The sequence below is a fragment of the Oreochromis aureus genome, linkage group 12 (genome assembly GCF_013358895.1).
Source record: "Oreochromis aureus strain Israel breed Guangdong linkage group 12, ZZ_aureus, whole genome shotgun sequence".
Taxonomy (NCBI): domain Eukaryota; kingdom Metazoa; phylum Chordata; class Actinopteri; order Cichliformes; family Cichlidae; genus Oreochromis; species Oreochromis aureus.
Genome location: NC_052953.1, coordinates 12,220,248 through 12,245,738, shown reverse-complemented (window position 1 = coordinate 12,245,738; position 25,491 = coordinate 12,220,248). Strand labels below are relative to the sequence as shown.

General features: G+C 39.5%; 2 protein-coding genes and 1 long non-coding RNA gene across 5 annotated transcripts in view; 2 read left to right on the top strand and 1 right to left on the bottom strand.

The window, feature by feature from the left end:
* Positions 1 to 1,886, top strand: part of cltcl1 (clathrin, heavy chain-like 1) — a 29,919-nt gene extending 28,033 nt beyond the window's left edge. For all 3 annotated transcript variants that reach the window (XM_031728008.2, XM_039620301.1, XM_031728006.2), the window contains one exon: positions 393 to 1,886. In XM_031728008.2, the coding sequence (XP_031583868.1) occupies positions 393 to 520 (128 nt within the window). In that variant the 3' untranslated portion in view covers positions 521 to 1,886. The remainder of the gene's footprint in view (positions 1 to 392) is intronic.
* Positions 947 to 3,565, bottom strand: LOC120442948. The gene is made up of 2 exons (XR_005614998.1): positions 3,381 to 3,565; positions 947 to 3,191 (listed from the first exon to the last, which is right to left on the bottom strand). It is a non-coding gene; the product is annotated as an uncharacterized LOC120442948 (long non-coding RNA).
* On the top strand, positions 3,184 to 25,491 carry si:dkey-178e17.1 (tricarboxylate transport protein B, mitochondrial). The gene is made up of 9 exons (XM_031728009.2): positions 3,184 to 3,402; positions 13,284 to 13,391; positions 15,275 to 15,374; positions 19,892 to 20,030; positions 21,038 to 21,122; positions 21,596 to 21,700; positions 21,991 to 22,106; positions 22,226 to 22,299; positions 22,664 to 25,491. The coding sequence occupies exons 1-9, from the start codon at positions 3,291 to 3,293 to the stop codon at positions 22,776 to 22,778; spliced, it is 954 nt and encodes a 317-aa protein (XP_031583869.1). The 5' UTR covers positions 3,184 to 3,290; the 3' UTR covers positions 22,779 to 25,491.

Here is a 25,491-nt window from a genome sequence, read left to right as displayed (position 1 = left end):
CTCACTGAGGGATGAACATTGTTGTTCCTGGATAAAGTAAATGATTTCCCCAAATGAAGCCTGGGCTATACTTTACAATGATATAATCTAGCTGATTAGTTTACCCATAATAAGTGGACACGCTTGCGTTTTCTGTTATTATCTGAAACCAGCAGCAGCTGTTGCTGTGTAATTAGCTCTAGTCTTAGCTTTACACCACCAAAAGAATTACAGGCTCACTGAGCAGCACATAAAGAAAACCTGAGTGGAGAAAAAAAAAGCCCCATAATTTTGTTTGATATAGAACAAACAACTTTGTCAATTCAATTAAACAGTCCAGTCATGTGTACTGTCTTATAAAGACAGGGGGAAAATTTAATTTTGTCTGTGTTTGTTTTTGTTTATGTGATCAGGTCAGCAGCTGATGTTGACTGCCTCTCCTTCTCCAGTGGCTCCCCAGCCAGCGTACCCTGGCTACGGCTACCCTCCCGCCGCTGCCGCAGGCTACCCCGCTCAGCCTGCTTACGGCTTCAGCATGTAGATCCCCCCCCCCCAACTCGTCCTTCTCCTCCACCCCTCTTCCCTACACACATCCAACCACCCTGAACCACACTGCTGCTCTGGGTTTCAACCGGCTGACTGGCGGCGTACAGCCTCCTGAAATTTCGCTGGGCCTTCATTTCCCAGTGAGGCTCCACGTGAATTCACAGAAACTGCAATAGAAACTTTGTCTCTAGTTTTTCCACACCCAGTTTAGAAGGGTGGCATCAAGTCTGTTGGACCCTCCCCGTTGTCTTTTCCACTCAGACATTATAACTGCATCACTGATCTACACGGCATGAAGTCACCTCTCAGCTCCTAGAGGTATTAGCATACTGAAGATAACATTAGTTGCGCCAAACCACTCTGTCCTGTTGCTGTTCCATGTAGACTTTATTAACCATAGAGCAGCTTTTTTTCTTTTCTGTTTTTTTTTTTTCTTTCTTTCTTTTTAATTTTAGCACTGAAGAAGAGACTTTACTGCAGAGTTCAGGGGCACCTTACTCCTAAAGCACTGTCATAGCCTTACACATTCTGATGAGGCGACAAAACGGGCTCATTTGTTCATGTTTAATTTTGCAACTGTCTCATGCTCTGATTAGAAAGACAGTTACTGTGCAATAGTTTTATTTGTCCTTTCACAACAGGTACAAATTGTTTGCTGTATTATGGACTAAGAACACTTGTTTTATGAGGTTACAGTCTCTGTGTGCGTATGTATGTGTGGGAGTATGCGTGTAGCCTCTAAAGCCTTTGTGGGATTCGTCACCAAAACCAAGACACACTCAATGATATCTCCACTCCCTTGCGGCTGCAAACCTTTTGCTGGGTCAGAGCGGTTGATCTTATCAGTCGACTTTTTGGAGTTTCGGTAACGGTTGTGGCAAAAAGGCTGAAAGAAAGAAAGAAAGTGAAAACGGAAAGGCGAAATGTAGACTGTGCATGTGCTGCCAAACTATAATGCTGCAACCAGGAGCACAATTTTCATGTTACACTCAAGTATATGAAGTATTACTAATGTTGAGTAAAAAAACCCCAGTTACTTATGATGAAACTTTCTCATCCAACTAATGAAAAAAACAAAAGTGTGGTGAAGCTCCATCACGCTCGAGATGAAAACAGGGGAATGTTAGCTCACGTCCTGGTGCCGGCTGGTTCAAGTGTCATTATTGTACTGAAAACAGTGTATAATTTAAATATATTGAAATACCTAACTAATCAAAGTATTATGGAATATGTATTGTCTATAGTGTGTTGTTGTAGTCTTAAAAAGCATAATGATTTTTGTAAGAAAATGACAAAATGCAAAAACAGCAGATGAATAAACGCCAAAATCTTGAGGTAAGGCTGCTCAAGGTAACAAAAGATGAGTTATTGAGTTTATTTCATGTGAGCGTCCCCATGTGATGAACAGAGCTCTGGCCCGTCGTGGTCCCGGCACTGGATTTGTCAAAGATAAAATGCAAATAATAAGATGCAAACCAGGTGCTTATTTTATCTGCACAATTCATGCATACAGAAAGAGGAATAAAGTTTACACACTGTGTGTTCGTGCATTGTTATTTTACATCAGGAGACACTAGGTGTGAAACATTTTAGTTGAATCAAACAAAAATTAAGAGCTAGACTATGAAAACAAAGTGGACGGATATAATTAAAATGCATGAGTGGAAATGTGTTTGCTTCTCATCAACACAGCACGCTCGCAGAGGCACTGGTGCGCGTGATTATTCACTGTGAATACCTTCAAAGTGTTTATTCTGAACTGCTTAGTTTCTCCTTTTTGGATGTCACTTAACACAAAACATAAGCTTTAAAAAAAATACTAAAATGGACGAACCTACTCTGAAAGGTAACTTACACTAAACTGATTTAAAAATGGAGGAAAAAAAAGAAAACCTAACTGCTCTGGAGGGTTCCTCCCCTCCCTGTTGTGTTGTTTTGCCAAAGAGGGTATGGAGTTTCACCTTTAAACATGGTTTACATCCATTTTTTGCTACACTCTAATTTCCATCCTCCGCTGGACTCTGACATTTTGGTAACCGAGCTGTCATTTATCTGACTGATGGTTTCTGTCTGTGCCTCCGAGCCTCTTTGTTTGGAGAGGGTGTGGTTGGACTATCTGGACCTGTAACTGGCCGGCGATGTTAAAAATGCGCACCATTTTCACAGCAGACAATAACAAAGGACTCATTTAGCCTATTTCTGTTTTCCTCGCTCAGCTGTAATCATCTGTTTGGAGGAAAACAGTGAGGAGAGGCTGTGCCCCGCCCTTTTTCTCTGTTGTGTGGGGGAAAAGTGGCCAGTCTCTCACTTTGCGCTCTTACAGCTACAGCTACAGCTACACACCCGGTGTAACGTTCACTGACCGCTCGGTGGATGTTGAAGTTCATTCGCTTTAACTGGACATTATAAAGTTCAGCTGGGTACACGGACACAAGTCTTTATCCGCCCCTTTCTGTGCTTCCGGCTTGCTTTGCTCTCTTACGTACTACCGTCGTGATACGGGGTTTCCATGGTTACAAATAACATTTATTGGATATAGAAGATCCCCAACTTCCTTGACAGTTCCAGTATCCGCCCACTGTCAACACAGAGATCCGCCGGAGTCTCCACCTGAATCCAGGAAAGCTCCTCAGACTGAAGGCGTCCAGGTGTTGCGCTACTACACTCTACTTGGACACGAAAAAAAACAAAACAAAAATAAACAAAAAACTGCGAGCCACACTGGACTGGAAGCTTTGTTTTTAGAATTTTACTGCGTTTAAACTATGCAGGGCAAAGGCACTTTTATCAGCCCCTTTCACAGACCGCGGTGTCTGGCGGCAGCGGCGCCGGCTGGGAAAGCGAAATTAACTCACCCGGGAAAAGCGATTCTGGCAGGTAAGCGCATCACAATCCACACGGAAAAGTCGCACATGGACACAATGCCACTCTGGTGTGAGTCACAGTTCAAGAAAGCATTCACGCCTCTTTCTTTCTACTTGGCTGTGGTATGAAGCAAAACTTTGTCGAGTCAGAAGCCAGGGAGGTTTAAAAAAGTCAGCGAGCAAAGACGCGCTACAGTTTGCAGAAATGTCACTATGTTGGGGAATAGAATAAGTTATTTCCGGTTTGTATTTCCGATAAAAGCTTTCCTTTTAAGTGACACGTCACACGTTTGGAGTTGCACTAATGAGTCCCAGTTTAGGCAGTAGAGCGTAAGATTGAAGGAAACGATCTTTTAACAAAGTTATAGCCTGTATGTCCTTAAAGCCACTCTAATCTGATGGCGCTTGAATCTTCTACAAAAGGAGGCTTTTATTCTTCGGTGTTTCTGTGCTATCAAATCCATCTGTGCTGTCATGCTCTGGTCAGTTTGACCCACTGCAGTGACTTGATTTTTATCCTACTTATCTAAAGATCACCTTCACTGCACTTAACATAATGCTGCTGTTGAGGCAGTGGGCAGTCGTCCTGACACGCACACTGGAGCCATTTAGAGTCTCGAGTTTGTGCAGTGGGCCATCAGAGCACAAGAGATGCCTTCAGGCTGTATGTTCTTCATTAAAGTACACCACTAGTCTTGGTGAAACTGTACATATTTACATTTTGCTCTTTTTTTTTTGATCGTTTTAAGCAGGTCTCATCATCTGAGGTTTTGCACTCAGAAATGTAGGCTACATATCTTTTTTTTTTTTTATTTTTTTTTTTTTACTTTTGTATGTATTCTGTCATTTTGTTTTTACTCAGTACTTGCAACTGACAATTATTTGAATGGTTTATCAATCAATATTGAGTTTTTTGGGAGTTATGGTTTAACATCTAATAAAAAAAAAAAAGGTCAATAATGGTTGATTACCTCCACACACAACTGATACCTAGATCATCTGGTGAACTTACAATTCAACAAGACTTTAGTTGTTCCGAGTTGTCTCCCTTTGCTTCCCCCAAAAAAAAAAAAAAAAAACCCCTCGACCTCCCTGTGTGATGATGATCAGACTGCAGCAGCTCCGGCTGATGAAAAGCCTCTCTGAGGTGCTCCTGTATTAAGGCTACATGCTGATATTTGGCAGCACTCACACTTTTTCAACCCTGAGCTGCTGCAGTTGTCGCATACTGAATGTTTTATAGTTCTGAAGGAATTCTTTTTGATTGTAGATTTAAAAACACCAGCTGCTGTTTTTGAAAGACTTTAAATAAATGTGATAAGTTACAACCTCAGTTCCAAAAATGTTGGGATGTTGTGTAAATAAGAACAGAATGCAATGTTAATGTCATAAAGCCAGATATAACATAGAAAACATGTTAAAGCTTTAATATGAGACATCTTACAATGTTGTGGAAAATATTAGCTCGTTTTGAACTTGATGTAAGCAACACACCTCTGAAAAGTTGTGACTGGCTACACAAAAGGCTGGTAAATTAAGTGACAATACAAAGAAATAGCTGGAGAAACATTTTTGCAGTAATTAACAACAAGCCAGTAAAAGACTGGATTAAAAAAAAGAGTATCTTAGAAATTGTGTAACAATTTCAGAATAATGGAAAACTGTGAAGAATTTGAATATCTCGTCATCTACAGTACTTATTATTAGAAGATCCTGGGAATCTGGGGAAATCTGTGTGCAAGGGACAAGGCTGAAAATCTGAGGGGTGCCTGTGATCTTCATGAGCTCAGGAACACTTCCAGAAATCATTATCTATGAACACAAATAGAGCTTAAAGGTTTTTCATGCAGAAGAAGAAGCTATATGTGATCATGGTCCACAAACCCTATGGCTTCTCTGGGTCAAAATTAATTTAAAATAGACTGAGACGAAGTGGAAAACTGTTCTCTGATCAGAGGAATCAAAATTTCATGGTATGTGGATGTGTCATACATACAAATTTCATCAAGACAATGCTAAACCTTGTACTGGATCTATTACAGTAGCATGGCTTCATAGTAGAAGAGCCTGGTTGCTGAACTGCAGGCACTCCTGCAGTCCATGCAAACCATTGCATTCAGTTTTTATTTGTATATTACACAGCTTCCCAACTATTTTGGAACTGGGAACCTCTGATTCACATTTAAGGCTATTTAGGTATTTTTTTTCCTGTGCACTTTAAAGCTAATTTATATCAGTTTGAATGGTAAATGGTAAATGGACTGATTCTTATATAGCGCTTTTCTACTCTCACGGAGTACTCAAAGCGCTGTATACAACATGCCTCATTCACCCAATCACACCCATTCTCACAAGCACTTTATCTATACGTAGTGCTTACTAAGTACATTCGCACACATTCATACTCCGATGGACGCATCGGAGAGCAAGTTGGGGTTAGTATCTTGCCCAAGGATACTTGACATGCAGACTGGAGGAGCCAGGGATCGAACCACCAACCTTCCGATCAGTAGGTGACCTGCTCTACCTCCTGAGCTACAGCCACCCGAATCGTGTCACTAGTCTGACTAATGAAGCTGTCAATTCAAAAACAGCCAAATAGTTTAAGATTTTGTGGTAGGGTGGGAGGTGGAGTCAGAGGAGGAGGAAAAAAATCTCATGATGTCCTGTCAGCTGCATAGAAATGGAAAAGAGGTCGTGGTGAGATCTTTGCCTTCCCCCGTCACTCCTGTGCAGCCTGATTGACTGGATATGGCCCAGTGTTGTACCCTGCTCCCTTAGCTGTTTAGCTCAAGTCAGGCCTGTCTGTCTAGTTTTGCAACAGCCGCACAGTTGCATTCTGTCTCAACTTTGTGCATCCTGTGTAGAAACCACCGACTTATCACTCTGTGTCTACAGTTTAGAAATGAAGGTGCAACGGAGCGTCACAGGGATGACTCAGCAGTAGATATAAAATGTGTGATTCTGACCTGAGATACCAAAAGGAAAGATAATAGTTTAAACAGCTCTAACTAGGTTTTCTTTTGGTTTTCTGTCATGCTAATGCTACTTTGTATCCTTCTTGGTTAACAGTATGTCTGTGTACACAGAGAAAGTCACTCACATAAATGGCCAAAGGCTCAAAAGTAGACAAAGCAAGAAGCAGAAGGTCAAAGCTTAATGGCTTAAAGAGCCCGCATAGACTGGTTGAGAGAAGCGAGGTATTTTTTTTTTTTTTCTTTGAGCTCTTTTCTGCTCCCATTGGTTTGTTCAGCTCCTCTCTCCACAGCCACTGGTGATGACTGAAGTTGAGACATGACAGGAGGGAGAATTTTATCTGTGTGAAGCCTGAGGGAGAGCGCGGTCTAAATGCCTCTCCGGTCCTGATTTACAGGCTGTTGTGATTTCGTGCACTGTTGTAGCTTTTATTAATAACCTTTTTGCTCTGAAGAAGCAGACTCAGACCCGCAGTAGGAATGAGGACGTTTTTTTTCTTGCTTTCCTGATGGATTGGGTATTTCTCTGATAGTTTTAATATCACATTTCCTCCTTTCCCCCCTTCTTTTCCTCTCCTCCATCACTCTCGCTCCAGCCTCGGGGCAGCCAGTTAAGGTTTCTGAGTGGCTGTCTGCTCTCAGGCTCAGAGGGCTCATCAAACTGTGGCTTACTCCCCGTTTCCTCGCGTCACAGGCGACACACAGTGTCCCCTCCCATCCATTGTGGTTGCTGCTTGCAGACCCTGAGTACCAGGAGGCGAGACAATAAATCACAGTGCACTCGTCTGTTCAGCCCCCAGCCACCCCCACTGTAACAGCTTGCACTCCCGCTCACGCGAATAAACATCACAGAAAAAAACTGCAATAATTTCAAATACAGAGCCCCAGTTTAATGGTCAGCTTAACATTACATGTTTTGTTTTTGCTGTTGTGTTTCTGATTGTTTTGCAGATCTGATTTAGTACCACATTGTTTAAAAAAAAAAGAATTACAGATCACACACACTAAAGGTCTTACATAGATTTCATCGACCCATCAGCCACACATTTTCACTCGTGTAGAAATGAACCTTTAGATTCTTGAAAACTCTCTGAGGAAATCACTCAGCATCAACATGCAGCTGCTATAAATTTGTGTCAAAGTTAAATATGCTATATTAATTATAGCAGGGTAATTAATTTACAACTAATGTGTTGGGTTCAAAAATACCCTGATGAAAAATGGCTAGCTCAAAACAATAATTTAAAGGCCTTCATATCCTATTTTCTCAGACGGGTCCTGAGGGAAATATCCGGCTCTTTAGCAGCAGAATTTTCCAGTATGTGGCGATACCTATAACTTTTGTCTGCTCTTGGTCCTTTGCTGTGTAGAGGGCTTTTAAAAATAGCTGCCTGCGTGTGGAAGGCACACTAAAGAGAGCAATAAAACAAAACAATGAGTGTAAAGATGCCAGAACACACACAGTCTAAATGTGTTGTAAACATAGACTCTGTATGAAAGAGTGACAAAGCTGTTCTGACACTGCTTTCCATTTTAAAGCCATTAGTTCAATATCAAAGCCAGATTGGAGTCAGGGATCACAGAAGGCTGGGGATCACTGAGAAATCAGAGAGTACAGAACATTTATACAGTAGCAAATTAGCAGGCTACGTAAAGACACCCCTTCTATCCCCCTTTCTGTCTCTATTTGGGGCCGTGCATTGTGTTGTATCAAACAAGACTTTAAACAAGTAAGACCATAAACTCATCAGGAAGCTGTTTCCTGAGGTCAAAGATTGGTTGAGAAGTTGGGTTTCATCATCAACCACCTAATGCCTTTTTGACACTGTTGCAAACGTTACTTTAACTGATGCTGAAAGTCGGTTGTCATTCAACATAAATACATAACTAATACAAATTCAGCCTTGTCTCCAGATGTACAGGCTGTCACAACAACCTGTGCGTAGTTGCTCTGCTCATGTAAAGAAGCGTACAGCCTTCATGCTGCAGGGTTCTAGGCAGCTGAATCGACTCCTATGTAAAATTAATCAACATCCCCCTCATATAATTAAGCATCAGTGGAGAATTACAGAGTGTTATCCAGGACAGAGGAAGCCTAAAAGGCCAGACGTCAGATGAATTATTCTTTTCATCTTTTGCGCAAGTCAAACAGAAATATCGCAGCACTATTAATATGACACCTCCTGTTTGAAGTGCATCAGTCCTCTGGCTACGTTCTCCATGTTGACTGGAGATTTGACCGTAAAAACAGCTTTCCCTCAGACTCTTTCCCATGTTTTCTCCCCACCAGAGAATTGGAAGTAACCGATAACCATCCTGATAAAGAACATCCGAATTAATAATACATTTTGCTGCAAAACACACAGACCGACACAGATTATTTTGGGTGTGTTTTATTGTCTTTAGCTTTTACTGCATCAGTGATTTAGTGCAGCAGGCTGAAGAGCTAACCCTATACTGCTAGTGAAAAAATATAAATACTGAAGGAAACGGTACTTCTCATATACGTAAAACATGCCACATGCCAGATTGCCAAGCCTTCCTAACTAGAAAGGAAGGTTTTGGGGTTTTTTTTTTTTTTTTTTTAGTGGACCAGATGTGCTGGGTGCTCATTAGTCACTGTGGCAGACAGGACAGGATTTCAGAAACTGCTCTTCCCTGTCAGCTGGCTCTGGCTGTCTTCTCACCTGGCTTCCTCTGTGCGTCTCTGTGCTACAAACAATGGACGTCAATTTGTGTATGTGTGCATTTTTCATTCATGAATATTAGTTTGTCAATGCGTACATAAACAATGAGTTCAAAAGTAGGTGGAGTTGAAATGGTGGGTCATTTAAGCGATAAGTCAATAAACACCTAAAGGGTTTTTTCCTGGCTTAAATGGGCCTTTGGAGGTGACTGTGCACTATTGTACCACATATAATGAAGACAGCAAGCCTATGCTACCTTAATTAACAGAAATCTTATTATTTCTGCAAGTGAAATGATGTTCACTTGTCAAAATGTCTGAAAAAAAAAAATTGTACTACAATCTTGGTGATTTCCCTCTGGGGAAAATGCACAAAACCTCTTTGGGAGTGCCAACATTTCTTCTATAAAAGAAACCTACCTTAACTATTCCTATGGATACAACCCTTTTCTTTATCGTCTATAATTGTGAACAGACTCTGTTTTGGGGCTCCTGAGGCTTTTTGATATCAATTAAGGATTTTTATACACTGTCATGCGAAATAAGAAAACTCCCTTTCAATTCTAAGATTTTAAATATCAGGACATAAAAAATAATCTGGCACATCTCAGGTTGTAAATTCATTTAAATGCAACCTCAGATGAGCAAAACACGCAACATAATACACTGTATCATAATTTTTTTAACACCAGGAAAACTAAAATGCAAGAAGCTTACAGTACATAGCAAAACTAATTACAGCCCATGATTCACTGGCTTTAGCAGTCATTGAGGTTGAGGAATTGCTGTTGAGAAATTTCCCACTGCTCTTCTTTGCAAAGTTGGATCAGTTCATTGACGTTTGCGGGCAGAACCTGTAATACTATATGTATAGTAGTGATGGGCAAAGGTAACTGTATAGCTAACAATGCCTGGGTGGATTACTGTGATAATAATAAATGTGCAAATGTTTCAGCACCAGGTGGCTGTCGGGTCTGGTTTGTGGTCTAGTTCTAATTTGGTGAGAATTAATAAATTTGGAATGAATTTGAAACCAGATGGCTGATTGAGCCTAGTCACAGCACCGGTGTAGCTGAATGGAAATTCCTGCAACCACGATCCAAATTTTCAGGGAAATCCTCCTCAGAAGTGTTACAAGAGTGTATTCTTGCCTCATATGCATATAATTTTCAGATTTTTGTCCCACGCATTTTTGGCTATGCAGGCATTCAACTGCGCAGGGCCCATCTGTGAAATTGGAGAGGTGTTGATTAAGTTATAAATTTACCTTCTCTGCCCAGAGAGTGACAGTGTTACCTTGAAATGGCACATCTCTGTCGGATTTATTAAACTGCTGTTTAGTCTAAGTTTTTAACAGTCTGTAGAAGCATATTTGTATCAGGCACTCCATTTTTTTTTTACCCTCTTCTGGGTTCAGCTTACTCTTCTCATTTTCTTTTCTTGTAATATTAAGTGTCAGAGATCCATATCGATGCATCGATTTTATGACACAGAGTGAAGAAGAGTAGTTGGGGGGGATGAGGAGAGAGGAAGGAAGGTGCTGCCGAGAGAAAAATTAAGAGCAGGAGAGGGAGAGCGAGCCCGGGAAGATAAAGATTAATGGCCATTTTTCTCATGTAACCCAGTTTTGGCAGCTCACAGGAGTTGTGTAGGGTGTCATCTGTAAATGTGTGTGTAGGCACGTGTGTGTCTCAGTACTGGGTATATGCTGCAAACTGGACTAGAAGACAAACAGGCAGCTTCTCCTCCGCAGGCGCTGTGCCTGATGAGGATTGATCTTGTGTTTGTCTCTGCTGCTGAGTCGCTGTGTTCTGAGTGAGTGCTGGTTGGTTTTACATGCAGCGATGTCTTGGCACAAAGCAGAAGAATAATGTTGATTGTTTAGTCTTCTACCCAAGACACACTGGCCCACTGATCCTGGATCAGGATGGATGTCGCTAAATGGAGATGAATGGAGTATTGTAAAGCTCATGTGATTTCTGTTACACCTCAGCTGGCGTACGATTACTTACTACTCCAGCAGGATTAGCAGCAGTAGAGCTCACGAGCCTCCTGATTAAAATGTATGTCTATCTGTGTGTGGCAATCTTGTGTTTGGCTTTCAGATCTGAGGACAGTTTGTCATGCTTGATTTTAGAGATGAGGTTAGAATTTGGTTTAGGATGGGCAGCTACATTGGCATTCAGCTTAGCAGACTCCTGAGAAACAAGGGCAGCTAAATGGAAAATTGCTAAAATTGCTGAAAAGTTAATTAACAATTGCCTGTTTCATATATAACTATAAGATAACCCTGTCCTCAGTGTGGCAACCCATCTGTCAGTTTTTCATGGCTTCTGGTTCAGCCAGTATTAGGTTCCCGTTTGTTTTCCAGCTCATTGTTTATAAAAGCACATAAAATATTAAAGCTAATAAAAAGTTTAAATCATAGTTGGTGGATTAAACATTCAAGGACCAAACGTGTCTTTATCAACCTTAATGGGCAATTTGTTGTACAGTCAGAGGAAGTCACACAGAAGGTTTCAAGTACACAGTCTTAAATAAACAATAAATGAAACATGAAAACACACTAAAAATGTAGAATTCCAGAATAAAGTAGCAATATTATAAAGTTAGTGTGTTATTTAAAAGCCCAGTGGCAGCCGAGGCAGATAAGGTTTAGTCTTTGTCATTTGTGTTGGTATACTGTGTCTGCAGTCAAACAGAAGCAACGTGAGCTCCTCAGAAAAAGGGCCAAGATTAGCCACGACTGACTGGTCCTTCTTGGAAGTCCTAGGCTCATGTGCAATGTTGCTGCACACGTTGATGATACCTTGCAGTCTACTTTTATGTTTTGAGGTTCAGTGACATGTACCAGACAAATGTGGATGTAAGAGCAGATTCAATAAAACCTAAACACCACAAAGTTTGTGAAAAAAGTACATGTGCTGCTAACTTTTTCTATAAGAGGCACCCACTTGAAGCTCAAAGGTCAACAGCATGCACATAAATGGTGAATAGTACTTGAACTAAAGGCTAGAAACTAGACTGGAAACCAGGAAGGTTTCCTTACTAAAAATTTCTCCCATATTTACAGAATCTGAATACGGGGACCCTCATGTTACTCATTGTTATGGTCAATATATCAATATGAAATGTCATGATTCTGGGTTCTTATAATGTATTTTGTTGTATTTTCACCACTATTTTTGATATGCTAGTATGATATGCTGATTTGCCTAGTGTCCCAACACGAGTGAATCAACTAATGCTAAAAATTGATGCTGTTTTAAAGGCAAATGGTCGTCACACCCAATATTGATTTAAAATGTCCATTTCCTGCACTTTGTATGACGTCAGTACTTCACTTTGAGTGAGATGATTTGATTTTCACTCTGTTGGATTCCTGTGGTCTTTGGGGAAATTGTTTTGGTCTTTGCTCAAATTTAGATGTGTTACTGTAAGAGTTTTCTCATTTCTGATTAGATTTTTTTTTTTCAAGCACTAATTTCTGTAAGTGTCCGTGCAAACCCGTGACTTGCTTGTGCCTCTCGTGCACGCTGTTCATGTGTGTTCATCTGTGTCATTGAGTTAATGGAGGGTCTTGGCCTCGGTAATGGAACCCCTCCCTGTAGGCCGAGTGGATAATTTAATTAATGTCAACCGTCTCTCCATCCCTCCTCCTTTCCTTGTGACTCATCTGTGTTATTCTTTGGCTTTGAACACTTGTCCTCATCTACTTGCAGTAACTCACTGTCTTTGGCTGGTTTCAGGCCAAACCCTGCAAGAATCACTTAAGAATCACCCTTTTCTTGCTTTCTCTCTGCCTATTTTTCTTTCTCCAAACACTCACTTAATGCTTTAGGTAAAGAAAATAGTCAAACATGTAAGTGGGAGCTGAATTTTCTTGCACAACCTCCTTCTGGTTTATTCATTCTTCATTGAGACAGGAACAGTTGATTCATTTTTGCCCAGCTCGTTACTCTTCTTCGTTCTACAGCAGTGCTTTTAATGTTTATGGAGGGAAAGCCATTTGTGGAGTCACTGTAATGATCCATGATGTAATGGCGTACCTTGTAATTCTTAAGGGGAGCGGCGGCCTGAGTAAGGCTCAGTAAGGCTGCACCCAAACAGACACAGCAGCTGGTTTTCTTTCTTCAGTGTTCACTTTTTAATTGGTGCCACTTTCGTCTGTGGCTGTTCTTTCATGTTCTCTGAATGAATGATGATTGGGTCTGATTTCTTTTGTGTTTCCAGGTGGAATCGCAGGTGGCATAGAGATCTGCATCACCTTTCCCACAGAGTATGTCAAGACCCAGTTACAGCTGGATGAGAAGGCCAATCCACCAAAATATAGAGGAATAGGTTTGTATGCAGTGAGTGGAATAGTGTAAAATGAGTGGAATGCACTCACCAGCCACTTCATTGGATATGCTTGTTCAGTCACACATTAATGTGAACATCTAACCGGCTAATCACATAGCAGCAGCTCAGTGCATTTGAGCATGTAAATATGGTCAACCTCCTGAAGTTCAAACCAAACATGAGAATGATATGAATTATGAGAGAAGAGGACATAAATACAGACTCATCAGCAGGTAGATGTAAGCACAAGGCAAACGTTTATTTAGGCTGATTACAAAGTCATTAAATGATGAGAAACTCGAAACTTAAAGCACTTCAAAAACTGTTAGAGACACACAGGGACAGTAACAGAAATATGAGGGTAACTGGCATACGTGGACACAGCAGGGTAATGAGAGGCAGGTGAAAATAAGGAGGAGAAGGACAACTAAACACTACACACTGAAAAAGAGTAACGATCAGAATAAAACAGGAAGTGACAGCAATAACTCAATTGGGGGAAAACAGACTCCCGAATTACAATATGAATTTAATCTGGAGTAAAATGTCTTGATGCATGCTCAATCATCCAGGTAAGGAAATCCCAGAAAGTTGATTCTGTTACTCTTCGTCAGTCATCCAAGTGGCTTCTTCAGTTTCAACGTCCAGATGTACAAAATCAACTTTCTGGGATTAATCTAGGGTAGTTGACAAAAGATGATGGGACACTTCACATAAAACAGTCTGACCATGTCTGTCCTTTTATGACCACAGTGCATGCATGGCCCATGTCATCCTGTTTGGTTCTTTTTGGTTGTGTTATCATTTGAAAGTTTGTTTTTTACATGCAACACATTTCATCAACCCATCAATGGACTGCTTTACACCAATGATATGTACTTACGGACATTCTGTTTATTATTGAGTCTGTTAAGCTTTTGTTAATATTTATAAAATTGGTAGCATAACTCTATTCGTGGCATTTGAGCTAGTCAAAACACTAGCATGGTGTACCTAATGAAGTGACCAGGGAGTGCAGGATTTAATCTGGTGGCAGACATCTACTACACGCTCAAAAACAATATTCTTTATTACTATTATTCAAATTTTCAGCAAAACCTAATAAAATAAACAGTATTTCTGCAGCAGGAGAGCATAAACATACAATAATACAATAAAAGCAACACTCTTGGGAGCTCATTATCTAATTACCCATCATCCCCAGGTACATTAGTGATTCTGGCAGGCTGTCACTGTGCTTGTTTATATGACTTAGATCAGACCAATGCACACTCGCCATCCGTGCATACGAGTGTACACAAACACACCCAGGATCTGTGGATATCATTTGAGGCTTTGAGGATTGGAGACCGTGCTAATGAGCACTCAAGACAGCTGTTGCTTTTCTTGTTCAGTTGGTTCATTGGAGAACTTTGATTGCTGGACTGATGCAGCCAAGAGCCATTTTTTTTTTTTTTTTCTCTGTATGTATTATTGTGCTATCTACTGTACAATATAAAGCGCCTTGAGGCGACTTTTGTTGTGATTTGGCGCTATATAAATAAAATTGAATTGAATTGAATTGAATTGAACAAACTTAAAGTAAAACACCAGATTTTGTGAAAATATCAGCCTGTGGTTCAGCTTATGTGGCACATGTATATATTATAGTTAATTACTGTTGCTATATGCTCTTTTGTGATGTTGTGGATTGAGGTGTAAAGGACAAGTGTATTTGGTGTATTGGTGTATTCTCTAAAGGGTTAATGCACTCAGCCTGAAAAACAAAGAAATTGTAGAATTTTTATATTTGAAAAATTAGAAAGCAAACTGTATTGTATGCAGATATGCATATCATGTTCATTCTGTAATATTTGCTGCATGTGCTTGTGTATCTGCCTTAGGTGACTGTGTGAAACAGACAGTACAGAGTCACGGTATCAAAGGACTGTACAGAGGGCTCAGCTCTCTGCTGTATGGATCCATACCCAAATCTGCTGTCAGGTACGTTATAAAGCAGAGGTCTATCATGTGCAAGGCAAATACATTTACTTGAGCATAATTTGTGATGCAATATTCTCAGTTTATTAAGTTAAAATATGGCTGACGTGAAGAGCAATGCCCACAGTCACAACACAGTAAATGCTGCTTGCAGATTTTCTGCACTTCTACTTTATTAAGGTGTAAGAAAATGTAATCAAAAATGGAATCTCAGTGATGCTGTATATACTCCTCCTCCTGCACCTCTTAGTTCTCCTTTCCTCCTCATCATTGTATAAAACCACAGTTTTTTGTTTGTTTTAAAAAAAATTTGATTGTCTTTAGGAGGATGTGTGGTCGGCAGATCTATTTTCACATGACACAGCAGTTAGTGTGAAGGAATTGTTTTAGAGGACACATTTTAGACACCTTCACTTTGTTAATTAACTGAGCATGTGTACACTGTACACAGTATTAAAGGCAGAGGTAGCCATTGTGACCATTTGTTATGAAGGTCCTGTTTTGAAGCCTAGAGCCGAGCGTTTTCGTCATGGTGTTTTGAAAGCACCTGACAAGCAAAGGGTGGATTGACAGCATAGTAAGACAATGAGCGTATCCTGGACTATCCTTCCTTTCTGAAACTAAAGACGGAGCTCATAAATTCATCAGGAAAGTGTTTACTGAGGTTAGAGAGCAACCGAGCTGAGGGCTGTTTTCCCATAGACTTCTATACAACAGTAACCTGCAACATGAGGAATCACCCCCACTGGCTATTAGATAGAATGGAGGTTTAAGTTACTTGCTCAATGGCTTCATTTTTTTTTTTAGACCTAGAAGCTACACCAAGCTTTTATGCTATGTATGGGATACACCCCTTCCTCAGATCGCTTGCATCATTCTATAAAGAATAATAAGAACATAAAATAAAAATCATTTTAATTTAACCCATGTCTCATTTTTTTAAAGAGCTTTTTTTCCTCTTTCTTCTCATTGACATTTGTCTTGATATCAGACAGAAATGACAATTGAACTCAAAACTTTCTAAAAAAGTTTTTGCTTTTAACTTTTTGTTGATTAAAATCTTAGATCTCATGTTTATATTCTAATAATCACAAACTGGTAGAGAGTACATATGTACAAATATACATGCACTGAAGGAACGTGGAATGAAAGGAAGCCTTTTAGCTTAGGCCGCTGTGATCTTCTACCTGAAACCACTAACTCACACACTCCAATTATTCTAGTCCATTACCCACAAGGCAAGGCATAAATGCCACACTAGCCTTCAGTATAATTATGTTATTCTTTTGTAGCAGTGACATTTATCTTCAGACAAGTGTGCACGCACGCACACACACGCACGCACATGCACACACACACACACACACACACACACACACACACACACACACACACACACACACACACACACACGTGTAGCTATCTTTGTGAGGACATTGTGGACATTTTACACTCCCTAGTGCCTTACCTAATGGAAACCTAACTCTTACCTTTTATCATGAAAGTATTAACCCTCAAACAGCCCTTTGAAGGGGTGTGGGAAAATGAAAAATCTTCACTTCCTCATTGTGTCCTCACTCCAGTGGTCTAAAACTCAAACTGATCCTCATAAAGATGGTTGTACATACGTACGTATACACACACAAAATAAAGAAAAGAGAGAGGGGATAGGAGGCAAAAAGATTAAAATGAAGAACAAAAAACTAACAACAAAATTGTCTGGCGTGTGCGCATGCGTGCGTGCGTGTGTGTGTGTGTGTGTGTGTGTGTGTGTGTGTTAGTTATGCTGGAGGGTAACGTGTGTCTGTACAATAGAGAGACAGGCCCAGCCAGGCGGAGCAAAGATGCCACTCAAACTCCAACAGGGTCTCAATAGGGTTACAAAGAGGGAGACTTGGGTGTGTTTATGCTGATGCACAGTGTATATGTTTGTGTATGTGTGTGTCAATCAGCCTTTAGCGTCATTTTAAAAGCGAGTCTGGATGGTTTTGTTTCAGCTCAAAGGAGAATTTTCTCTGAGGGAATATGGCAGGGTGGAGAAAAGCAGTTCATTGCCATAAAAATGTTATAAAGGAGTATGATGTTATTTGTATATGGATTTTGGACAGACCCTCTGTCTACTGTGCAGTGAAGTTTACAAATCTTTATAAATGGCCACATTGCATATTAGCATTCATATAACATGCTCTCTGTGGTGTATACACATTTAGGCCAGAAGTCTTTTAAGCTTGTGACCCATTTAGCTGTTGACTATTATCAGCTGTTTAACTTTTTTTTTTATACTTTGTCAGCCTTAAAGAAAAAATATTAAAAATGCTTAAAAAAATCACAAAAAGGCCAAAATTAAAGACAGATTTGAAACACATAAATGGTACTGCAAAAATGCTTTTTCTACTTGATACTGAAATAGAAGAGACTAAACAAACTGATAATGATATTTTGGATTTTTATGATGGGTAAGGTCATCTTCTATTTCTGCTCTTGTGATCAGCCTACTTTGAAAATTAAAACTGGATACAAGTGTTCACATTTTTATATAGAAATGTGTATGAAATGCCTTTTGTCTGCATTGTCTACATGTCTTTTGGTCTTTTTCATTTAAGCTTCTTACCCCTTTAAATGTCTAATAATAATGATTATTATAGTGATTATTAAATCTGCAACCATTAAGACCAAAAGGAAAATCGGTATATTTAAAAGGATCAGAGGGAAAACCAGTGACTTCAAAATACTGAAGAAAATAAATACTTGAGTTTTAAAAAAAATGAAAAATGAATATGAGAAATTAAAAGCTGCTGAGATTTGGAAAGCTCGTTTTGATTAATGGAGAATACCTTGACACTTTTCTATTAAGCACTGCTTGGTCTGCCTAGTTTTTCTACCCCCCACCTTTTTTTTTCTTACTTCCTCCATCTTCTTTCCCCTTCCCTTTTCCATCACTCCTTTTCTTCCAGCCCGCTCATTCCATTAACTGATTGCCTGTGCACCATCATGTGCCATGGAGTATGCTGGAAGGTTGTCAGGGAGGTAAGAGAGGGACATGCAAGAGAGCTTTTGACCTTTATCTCTCCTTAGCTCTTCATCCATATCAGCATAAGCATTCTTTCTTCTCTCTCCCCTTTCCTTTCCTTTCCTTTCCTTTCCTTTCCTTTCCTTTCCTTTCCTTTCCTTTCGTCTTCTCGACAGAAAAAAGTGACCCTATAAAAACGACCCCCTAACGAAGACTGGGCAGCAGTCCACTATCTAGGATGACTCATCTGTGACTGTGGATGTCAGCCAAACGATGTGTCACATTCTGACTGTAAAGTTTAGTCCACTTGTTAAATGAGTCGGGGAGAGGCTATAGAGTAAATTGGCAAAGGAGAGAGCCTGACAGTAGCATATTTCTCCTCGGCAGACTTTAATGAATAGCATTTGTTTCACAAGGTTAGTTATTAAGTGCTCTGCCATCATTCTAGCATGCTGTGTGGAAGAGCTTTATATTCTAATTCGCCCTAAGCTAAAACAGTGTTTGGAGTCAGCAAATTGTGTGAGAAAAGACAGGAATTTATGTTTATGTACTGTTAGGTGCTGCTAAGGATTCAGTTTATAGTGGGGAGCCTGTCTTTCAAAGCAATCTGAATCAGTGCGAGTAGTGAGACAGGAACAGATGTGGAGAGTTAATGAGCAGAAGTAAGTCTTGGTTAGAAAGGCAGATGGAGAAGAAAACTAAAATCCGATGAAGCGAGTCTAATTTTTAAATTTTTTTTTTTTTTTTTTTAGACCTGTTACAACAGCAGGTAAATGGTTCAAGCAGACTGAGAAAAGAGAGGAAAACAAAGCATTCATCAAGACCTAATGTCTGTGCTCCCCCTCCTCTTTGCTAAATGTACCAGGCAGTGTCCTCCCGCCGCCACAATTCAATTCCATCTATAAATAACCTTTCTTGCAAAGGACTTGCTGGCACAACATTTGCAGAGAAACACAAACCACACCTCTCTGTAGCTGGGCTGGCTTCCATGGCAGCTGTTGCTGGTCACACATTGGTTACTGAGACTCTGCAGTTTATTGGTTCATCTTTAATGAGGATGCAGGACGATAAAATAAAAGGCCTGAACACATTAGGCTGTTTCAGCAGTTTGCTTTCTCCAAAAATCTGAGTTAGAAGAAGCTTTTTACTTTCATCTGTGCTCACTGAGACATGAAAACCCTTACCTTTGCCTGCAGTATTACCATCTATTTGAATTTATTTAGTTTACTTAATTTCAGTAAACACAAACGTTGGATCATGATTTAATCTGACTGCAGTGGGTAGTTTAATTTCTTAAATCAACTTTGAACTTGCAATGTTGCCACGTTAAAGACTGAAATAATCTGAGTATTTGTAAAAGAAATTATTTCACAGTTTCCAGTGTAATCACAAAGATTGCCCACATCTAGTTATTAAGTGAGATTAACTTTGTTATTCAGTCAGTTTTCTTCAGACACTCCTATGTCTACCTTTCCCATAATTCTTTGCTGGCTTTTTTTCTACTTGTTAGGTTTGGGGTGTTTGAGTTCCTCAGTAACCACGCCAAGGATGAGTCCGGTCGACTGGACAGCACCAAAGGCCTGCTGTGTGGGCTTGGAGCTGGGGTCATGGAGGCTGTTCTGGTGGTCTGCCCAATGGAAACAGTCAAGGTGTGTTACTGAAGCTCATCTGAGCTGACCCTCAAATATAGAGAGAGCAACAGTGTCAATGTACGGAAATGTATGAAAACTTTAAGATAAAGTGCAACAGTTTGGTGCCTTTAGTCCACTGTGAATTATAATCTATAAATTATAAAGTGCAAATAATGAAATTTTACTAAATAGGATAAGAGATATTTGTGCATTTTAAAATCATTTCATGTTAAAGGGATTTCAGTGTTGCAAAGATGGACATCTCAGCATGTTCATCATCTGTTGTCTAAATGGACCGTTTGTTAAATGTGACCGTTTTCAGAAAGTGGGCAGCATGATGGTGCAGCGGTTAGAGCTCACATCACCTGAGAAACCTCAATAAGGTTTCTGGTTGTAATCTTTGTCTGCTGGGGCCTTTCTGTGGGGAGTGTGCATGTTGTCTCTGTGTCTGTGAGGATTTCCTCTCACAGCTCAAAGACAGGTTTGGTTGTGTGGATGTGAGAGTGTGTGGTGTTCTGCTTCAGTATTTCAGCCCTGTGAGAGACTGAGGTTATTTCAGCTGCAATTTTGGCTTCCAGCGATTATTAAAAGATTACTGAGATAAAATAGTTAATGTGCCACATTCTGTGCAGGCTGTGGCAGGATTACCTCACCTCACCCTTTTTTTTTTTTTTTTTTTTTTGAGGGGGTTTGGATTCATTATTACTAAAGATCAAGAAAACTTCCCTAATTAAAAAGATGAGTTTGATATAGCCACAATTTTACCAAAGTCTGTGAATAATTGTTAAAAATGCATTATAAATTATTCTCATCATGATTTTTGTCATATTGTGTCTGTGGCCTATGAAGTAAAACTAGCTGAAAACCACTGACTGAAGGTTAAAGTTATCTGAAAGCGCGGCCATGTCGTTGCCAATCTTTTAGAGAAATATTCTTTGAAAGAGAACTACACTAAACCTCTTCAGTTTTCACTCCCACATCTGTAAAATGTATCATCTGTATTTTTGTGTCTTTAATCTCCCAAGGTTAAATTCATTCATGATCAGACTTCAGCCAACCCCAAATACAAGGGATTCTTCCACGGAGTCAGAGAGATAGTCAGGGCTCAAGGTAAACGTGGGCTTCATGCATGACATTCACCTGACATCTGCTGGTTGGTTAGAGTAATGCAGTGGGAAACACTGACCCTGGTCAAGGATCAACAACAATATTCACTCTCATATCATTGTCTGCATCATCAGACATATATGTCAGAGGGTCACCAGGAAAAGTCTTGCAGCATTAAAAATGTAAACATGTAAACAAACAAGTCCAGTGTCTAAAGACTCTGAAAAGATGTTCAGATAGGCTGGGTTAGGGTAATATGTGATATGTGTTGAAGTGCTGTCCCCCACATTTACAGCCTCTCATACTCAAACACTCAGATGTGATGTCAGTTAAGATGGTGAGGCTTTTAGTTCTTAGCCCTTAAGTTGGAAATTGGGATTGGGCTGTGGTATTCAGATTCTTTTCAATTCAATGTGCGGTCAAATTTAATTGAAGAAGGCTTTATTAACTTGCCCTCTGGCTTCCTGTTTGAACAGGATTAAGAGGGACATATCAGGGTCTAACTGCAACAGTCTTGAAGCAAGGCTCCAACCAGGCTATTCGATTTTTCGTGATGACTTCTCTCAAGAACTGGTACAAAGGTGCGTGTACATGAGTACAGCTAGTTTGTTCATTTCTTTGTTATTACTATAAACAATATTTAATAAAAGGAGACCAACTCTGTAAATGGTCATTGTGCAGTTCTTTGAACCCCAGTTGGGTTTCCAAAGCCTGTTTTGCATAGTGATAATAGTGTGTGGAGATTGATATATAGAGTATTGCTTTTAATATTTATGATGTGAAATTAATTAGCACATTAGTATTCTTCATGTTAATGAGTTTAGAACTAACTCTGATTTAGAGCTTCATACTGCTCTGTCACATTCATAAGGTGATAACCCCAACAAAGCAATAAATCCACTGGTGACTGGACTCTTTGGAGCCATAGCAGGAGCAGCCAGTGTATTTGGAAACACTCCACTAGATGTCATCAAGACAAGGATGCAGGTACATAATGCAACAGATGCTACAAATCACAAGCTTTTTCTTACTTGCTTGTGTTTTTTTTTTATACAAACTTGCAACCTGTGGACAGATGTACTAATGCTCTTGTGCTTTTTCTAAAGGGTCTAGAAGCACATAAATATAAAAGCACGCTGGACTGTGCCATGAAGATCTTGAGATATGAAGGGTTGGCAGCGTAAGTACACCTCCATGTTTTATTTCGTTTGGTTTGGCTTGTAGTGTTGGTTTCACAGCTGATTGAAAACAGCACAGCTTTAAAAAAACAACGTGTTTTTCTTTAGTTCACAAATTCTACTGTCAACACTGTATAAGAAATGCTTTTTGGCTTTAGTTTATTACTCTGAAGAACTTGAATGAAAAAATCTAAACTTAAACACAAAACAAATTAGGTTTTTCTTAGAAATATGCCAAATGGTTTTTTAAAAAAAAAGCCTAAAAAAAATACTGGAAAATGTAACCCTAACCGCAGATAAATATGGCTCCCCCCTTAAACAATTAATGTCTTACATGCCCCTCCCTCTTTCTTTATCCCTCTACAGGTTCTATAAAGGAACAGTTCCCCGGCTTGGCCGTGTATGTCTTGATGTAGCCATAGTTTTCATCATCTATGAGGAGGTCGTAAAGGTTCTGAATATGGTCTGGAAGACAGAATAGGTGGTTGGACATATGAAGAAGGTGGCAACTTCCTCCTTCACAAGCATCAGACATAGATCTGACTTCAGCAGGCCTCTTTTGTGTCATGAAACCAACAGCAGAAGGGGTGAAAAAGAGAGCTGAACTTAGATTAGTGTTGTATGCAGAGCAGGAAGTCAATATACTCGGAGACAAAAGAAGAAAAGGGGGCCTGGCGTCACCTACACCTGGTGTAAGTGATGCTCAGCATCAACATTCCCTGAGAAGATTGAAGAAAAAGAAAGATAAATTATAATTAAATAATAATAAAAGAAGAAGCTTTATCCTAAAGATGCATCACCAGTTTATAAATGTATATAAAAATACTGTGGCATGGCCAGCGGCAACAGCAGCACCTTTATTTTAAGTTATCTGGTTTACTTTCTCTGTAAGCCTCTGTCAGGGAAGAGCATTATTTGTAGTCATTCACAGCTGTTTTACTGCAAATATGCAGGTGTCATGCTAGATTTTCTTGAGTTTGCGTTGCTCTCTGTCTCTTCTAAAAGTCCAGAGGAGCCACAGAGCAACTGGTTGCAGTTTGCAGTCACACAAGCTGCAGCAACTTCCATAGTTAGGCCTTAAATAAAATTGGTTTATAACCTGCCATGTATTTTTATACAGTGTAGATTCAATTTAGTTTATTAATAACTTAAAGAATGTTATATATTTTAATTCCTGTGCCAAATGTCAAACCTATTATGTTATGAAATTCTGTTCAGGGTAAAGCAAAAGTAACCTAATTATTTTAAGAAAAGAGTAAATATGAGTATGTATTGTGAGATACATAATTTTTGAAAGTGAAATATTAAATAGAGAATTAAGAGAATATTTGCTGTTAATCTGTGCCACTATGTTGTTGTTGTTTTTTCTTAATTGGGTGTGTAATTTTTTTTTTAAAGATTTTAGAAAATTATTTAATTGCTTTGTATATCACTGTGAGTCTAAAAGACACAATGAGTCATTTAGAGTAAGTAACATCAGGCCTCTCTTTTGCTTTTAGTGGAAACAACACCTCTCATTGGGTCATATTTTACCAACCTGACTCCACCAAGTGTGGATTTTTGTTCTGTTTACATTAGATACAGTTTTACTTAAACAAAAATATTTCTGCTATGGCCAAATAAAAAAAAAAAAATTACAAACTCTAATATTTTATTGGACCGCCTTTAGCTTTGATAACAGCATGCAATCATCAGTGCATGGTTTTGATAAGCTTATGGAATATCACAGCATCTATTTCTATCTAGGGTTGGTTTAATTTTTTTTTTGCCAGGATCTCTTATTGATGATAGCAGTTTCAGGCCACTGTGAAGATCACAAAGATATTCAATGAGTCTGCAGCCAATTCATGTGTGAAAACGATGATTTGTGTTCCCTGACCTGCTCTTTCACAATATGGGACTGACAAATCCTGGCATTGTCATCTTGGAATCTGTCCGTGCTATCAGGAAAGAAACAAACATTACTGGAAAAACCTGGAGGATGTTCAGGTCATGTGCTGACCTCATTATTTGGGCAAGTAATGCTGCTGAAACTCGGCCTGCTCAGATCATAACACTGCCCCCGTGCGAGGCATTCGCCATGATGCATCACTTCATCTGCCTCTTTTCTTACCCCAGTGCACCAATCACTCTGGAACGGGGACCTCATCGGACAACATGACTTTATTTATTTATTTTTTACAATGCTCCAGAGTCCAATCTTTATCCCCCTGAAGTGGCATTAAATCAAGTTCACGACCACAGGATATCACACGATTCTTTAAGAAAGAGAAATTACTCACTGCGTCAATTAGGGTTCAACCTGTTGCCATCTGAAACTTCACTATCTGTCCAATGGAAGGCTCCTAACTATTTGCTTCATTCCAGGTGGTGACTTTTTTTTTTCTGGGCAGTATTTGTTTCTTCTACAAATTGCTGGATGATTGTTGGAAATCGGTTTCCAGCGTCATTCTGTTTCAGTGCCATGTTTCATTCAAAGTTTAACTCCATGTGCCTTTTGCGGATGTGTTTATTGGTGAAAACATCTTGACCAGTATCCTCATGCATTATCCAGCCTCACCAGGGTGACAGTAATTTCTGTGGTGGTTAAAACGACTCACCTTTACATAACCAATATCATGCCATCATATCCGGAAACCCTAATTTTTAATGTTTCTGTAAACACTCATGAATGTTGTTTTTTTTGACTGGCATTCACCCTGTTCTGTCCTTTTAGGTGTGACAATGGCTTATTTCATGTTTAATTAACCTGCTCGTTAATCATCTTACAAGAAAACTGCTTGGTCCAGACATGTTTTTATAATAACAACAAGGGGTCTGCTGTTCTAGTTACCACTGTTCCAGTAGTGTAATTCTCAAAATTGTCTTTTATTTAGTATTTATGAAAATATTATTATTATTATTATTATTATTATTATTATTATTTATGTATTTTCTGCGCAACCAGACAAAGTACTCGTGTTCACCACTGCCAGACAACCGAGAGAACATTATACTGTGATAATAAATCAGTGTATTCCAAGGCTGTGTATATGGAAGTGTGTGTGTGTGTGTGTGTGTGTGTGGGGGGGTCATGTTGATGAAGCTTGTGCAATAAATGTCCCTTCGTTAATGTCTGTGCTTTAATGTAAAGTTGTTTGTCGTAGGGGGATTTTAAAACTAATTAAAATAAACATCTGAAACCTTGAAAGCAT

What these genes read in the sequence shown, in the direction of transcription:
- si:dkey-178e17.1 (XM_031728009.2), top strand. Translation starts at nt 3,291, where the DNA reads ATGCAGGGCAAAGGCACTTTTATCAGCCCCTTTCACAGACCGCGGTGT. An exon ending in GGGAAAAGCGATTCTGGCAG is followed by an intron (nt 3,403 to 13,283) that starts GTAAGCGCATCA and finishes TTGTGTTTCCAG; the next exon opens with GTGGAATCGCAGGTGGCATA. An exon ending in AGAGATAGTCAGGGCTCAAG is followed by an intron (nt 21,123 to 21,595) that starts GTAAACGTGGGC and finishes CTGTTTGAACAG; the next exon opens with GATTAAGAGGGACATATCAG.